This window comes from Carlito syrichta, unplaced genomic scaffold (genome assembly GCF_000164805.1).
Source record: "Carlito syrichta isolate Samal-C Ts95f unplaced genomic scaffold, Tarsius_syrichta-2.0.1 Scaffold129867, whole genome shotgun sequence".
NCBI lineage: Eukaryota > Metazoa > Chordata > Mammalia > Primates > Tarsiidae > Carlito > Carlito syrichta.
The window spans coordinates 14279-19180 of record NW_007073963.1 but is presented as its reverse complement, the minus strand read 5'-3'; the positions used below and the strand labels follow the sequence as shown (position 1 = coordinate 19180).

The 4902-nt window shown below is 35.7% G+C and overlaps 1 protein-coding gene across 2 annotated transcripts in view; it reads left to right on the top strand.

The window, feature by feature from the left end:
• COMMD10 (COMM domain containing 10) overlaps positions 1-3090 on the top strand; it is a 7806-nt gene extending 4716 nt beyond the window's left edge. For both annotated transcript variants that reach the window (XM_008048929.1, XM_021707980.1), the window contains exons 3-4: positions 1295-1405; positions 2785-3090. In XM_008048929.1, the coding sequence (XP_008047120.1) occupies positions 1295-1405; positions 2785-2946 (273 nt within the window). In that variant the 3' untranslated portion in view covers positions 2947-3090. The remainder of the gene's footprint in view (positions 1-1294; positions 1406-2784) is intronic.
• Positions 3091-4902: the final 1812 nt, after the last annotated feature.

Sequence of the window (4902 nt, the reverse complement as noted above, 5' to 3'; positions counted from 1 at the left end):
CCTCGACCTGCTGGGCTCCGGCGATCCTTCCGCCTCAGCCTTCCGAGTAGCCGGAATTACAGGCATGCGCTGCCACGCCTGGCTGATTTTTTGATTAATTGTAGAGATGAGGTCTTGCTGCCCAGGCGGGTCTCGAACCCACGGGCTCAGGCAATCCGCTCACCTCAGCCTCCCAAAGGCACGGCTTTACAGGCTTAGCCACCGAGCCCGGCTGTCCAGGGACTTTTAAATATCTTGCAATGTGCATGACAGTCCTGTACAAAAAATTTCAAATCTACCATGCTTATATTTTGTATTGGGAAATACTGAAGGAAATCAGATCAATTTCTATAGCTGGGAACTTAGAAATAAATATTTGTGGTCTCTGAGTTTCAAATATAGTGTCACAGCTTATGCAATAAAAAGTTCTCATGTACTTGGTTCCATAGGAGAGAATTTTGGGTCCTCATCCAAAGCCTGTTGAGGTAACTATGCTGTATATGTTGTCCTGAGAGGTCAACTGTCTGGGTTCCTGACCAGGACAGACTAGAAATAGCAAACTGGGGGATGAAGATGCTCCTATCATAGGGCATATAGGCAACTTCAAGAAAGACTGCTGATCATGAAATGAAATATAAGAATTACAAAATTCAGACACAAAAAATTTAAAAGCATAGAAGTCTGAGTTTTTTTTTTTAACTGAAGTGCAGAATCATCCATGTATCCCAATTCTTCAGGATACTGCATACTGCAGCACAGAACTTTGATGCTCATAGTTATGATTTGAGTCGTCACAAGATAGTTGTTTAATCCAGTTTACTTTATTTACATAAGTCTAGAATGGGTACCATACATTTTAGAAATTTACAAGCACATTAGTTTTTTTTTTTACCAGGTATTCACTTTTTCTTTCTTTCTTTTTTTTTTTGAGTTGGAGTCTTACTCTGTCACCCAGACTGGAGTGCAGTGGCCTCTCCCGGCCACCGCAGCCTTGACCTGTTGGGCTCCGGTGATCCTTCTGCCTCAGGCTTCCAAGTAGCTGGAACTACAGGCGCGTGCTACTACACCCGGCTAATTTTTTGATTTATTGTAGAGATGAGGTCTCGCCAAGTTGCCCAGGCGGGTCTCGAACCCGCGGGCTCAGGCAATCCACTCACCTCAGCCTCCCAAAGGTGCGGGGTTACAGGCTGAGTCACCGAGTCCGGCTCACTTTTTCTTTAAAGTTCTCATCCTATATATGAATAAATGAATCTTCTGTCGAGTATGAATTTTGAATATCTGAATGTGTGCTAATAGATTGCTATTTGTATTATAGGCTGAGAGCAGTTTCAGTGAAGAAGAGGAAGAAAAACTTCAAACTGCATTTTCTCTAGAGAAACAAGATCTTCATCTAGTTCTTGAAACAATATCATTTATTTTAGAACAGGTATTTTTATTGCCTCAAATTTCCTAACAATGGTTTGTTTACTATATATTTGTATTGCTATAATATCTATAACATTGTAATTTTTAAAATAAAAAATATGTGAGATAGAAGCTGGGAAAATATTTTAATTAAGAGTTTCAATGTGAAAATATTTGAATATTGGTAAAGTATTTGAAAAATATGAATTGAGACTTCATTGACTTGAGGTAGTTATAAAAGATTTGAATTCGGTGCTACTTGGGATAATTGGAAAAATGAACACAGTTTATTTAAGAAATTAAATTATTTGGAGGATTTGGCTAGGATGATAAATAAGGTATTTAGAAAAGAAATATCATATTTTTTCCGGCTGAAACTACCCTCTTCATCCTTCTCATCTAAATTCATTTCACTGTTTAAGTTCCTGTTCAAGTCTCATCTCCCTTGCTTCAGCCTGGACTTCTTATATCTTTTGTCTTCTCTTACTTGGACTTTTTTTTAATCCTTGGCTCATCACAGTAGAGCAAACTATTAATCTTTCATTAGTTCACATGTGTCAGTTATGTCTCCTTCACTAGATTTTTAATTTGTGGGGGCCAGGATTATATTTTTTGTGTATATTATATAAGCCTGGCACATTGGTGTGCTTAAAATAGATTCTCAGTAAATTTCTGTTGATTGATTAAATAGAATATTTATGAAACCAAAGTTTAAATAGTTCTGTAGCCTCTTGAGCATTATAGTAAAAAGATACTATTAGGAGGGCAAGCTGCCAGGCATCTATGACAGCCTTATACACATTATAGTTCCTGAAGATAACTGTGGTTCTAACCTTTGGCGGGGGTCTTCAGTAGAAGAAAAGGATCACTGAATAGGACAGTATGCCATTGGGTTCTTAGGAAAGTTGTTCCAGAATAATGTACAAGTAAGAAACAGAACAGGTATCACTGTTTAAAAAAATTGTATATTATCTAGGAAATTGAAAGATGAGTTAGTTTTGAGAAAGTGCTTCTGAAGAAAAAATTTGTTAGTTGTGAAACAAAACCATTGTACACTTCTTTGATATACTTAAGTGAAATAAGTAAGTGAAATTTTAATTAGAATACCATTTATATAGTCAAAGCTAATATTTTTTTTGGTTATTAAGTGAATGTAGGATTACTTAAACCACAGGCAAAAATGAAAAATTTTAGCCTGAATGTTTTAGGCTATGTAATCCTGAATCTTCTGGTTGTATTTTATTGTGTATTTTATTTGTAAAATAACAAAAATGTTAGCAATAGGAATAGTAAATATTATTTTGATTTAAATCAATTAGAAGTAATTTTGTATTTATTATAGCTTAAAGTTTTCTGTGTGACTGTGAGTGAATATATGTAACTCTTATTTCTCTTTGATAGGCGGTGTATCACAATGTGAAGCCAGCAGCTTTGCAGCAGCAATTAGAGAACGTTCATCTTAGACAAGACAAAGCAGAAGCATTTGTCAATGCTTGGTCTTCTATGGGTCAAGAAACAGTTGAAAAGTTCAGGCAGAGGACTCTGGCTCCCAACAAGGTATAGGATATACTATCCCAAATATATTTTTCAATAATTTATGGCATAAATTACTATACTGGAAGGGTTGTAAAAGCGAATATTTTGTTTAGAGGTAGTCAGGCAAAAGAAAGCATTCACAGTTGCACTTCAACTTAACGATGGGGTTATATCCCGATAAACCCATTGTAAATTGAAAATATCTTGAAAAAAATGGGCATTTTATAAACATGATGGGATATGAAAACACAGTATCCAAAAAATGTTGGCAACACAGTGCACTATAGAGTATCAGTTATTTACCCTTGGAGTTACTTGGCTGACTGGGGGCTCCAATTCCACTGCACGGCATCACTACGAGGTATCGTACTGCATATTGCTAGCCCAGGAAAAGACCAAAATTCAAAATTTGAAGTGTGATTTCCACTGAATAGATGTGCTTTCACATTGTCATGAAGTCAAAAAATTGTTTAAGATGGTCCCTGACCTTCAATGGCTTGACTTAGGATTTTTTGAATTTACAATGGTACAAAACAATTGCAATTTCAGTATATTTTGAATTTTTATCTTTTCCTGGGCTAGTGATATGTAGCACATGAGATTCAAACCCTTATTATAAAATATGCCTTGTGGGAGGTTTTTCAGGATGGCTGACTAGAGGCACAGAACACTTGACTCCTCCACAACGAACTAAAATAGTGTGTAGGGTAATCATACTTCAAATAGAACATCTAAAAGAGAACACTGTCTGTACAGCATTTATTTATTTTTTCTGCCTTATTTTACTGACTAGCACTTTCAACATAATGCTGAATAGGAGTGGTGAGTCTGAACATTCTTGGTTTGTTCCTGTTTTTAGGGAGATAGTATTCAGTCTCTTACCATTAAGTAGTATGTTAGCTGCAGGTTTTAAGAAAATGCCCCTTTATTGTTTTCATTTCTGTCCCCTACTTTTTTAAAACTCTGCATTCTAACTGCTCTCAAGTATCTTCCATGTCATTACTTCCTTTTTCATCATTTTAATTTCTACTTTTTTTCTGTCTTGTACAGATTTAAAGTTTTTTATTTTTCCCTATAATTCTTTCTTCTTTTAACCATGTTCATTTTTTAAAAAGTGTTCTTGCTTTTTAGCCTGTTCCCTTTTTATATTTTTCTTCTATTTTATGGGGTCTGTTTTTACTTTCATAAATTTTTTATTTTTTTATTTTAAGATGTGGGGTACAATTCAGGATTACATAGGTAAGTGGTAATCATACAGATAAAGTTTGGACTTTCCTTTGGTCCCCCCTTTGCCTGGTTTGAGATCAAGTTCCTTTATTGATGTTATGTGCCTCCCTCCACCACTTCTGGCAGTGTCTCACTACTGCCAATTCCTTTCTTATAGTATTATGATAAATGTCCAGGGTCTGCTTATGAGTGAGAACATGTGGTATTTAGTTCTTTGTTTCTGTGATAGATCACTAAGTATTATAGACTCTAATCCTTTTTTTTTTAAATTTTTATTTTTTAGGGATCTGTTTTTTCATTCACTTTAATAGTTATGCTATAACAGCTAAATTATCTTTTTTTCCTCTGCCTCTAATAGAAAGTAATTTTTTACTGTCTTCTTGGTGAGGGTTTATCTCTTAAAGTAATTTTTTTCAAAGTTGCTTCTGTTTAAAAATGGCGAGAACTCATCTCTACAATAAATCAAAAAAAAATTAGCCGGGCATGGTAGCGCGCGCCTGTAATTCCGGCTACTTGGAAGGCTGAGGCGGAAGAATCGCCGGAGCCCAGCAGGTCGAGGCTGCGGTGGCCGGGAGTGGCCACTACACTACAGTCTGGGTGACAGAGTGAGACTCCAACTCAAAAAAAATAAATAAATAAAAATGGTTTAGTCATTTGTATTTTATATTATGTAAAAAAGAAATTGAGGTGACCTGATTAATTGTGCATTGACCCATTGAGAATGCTGGAAATTATCTTTTGCTAATTCTGGGTATA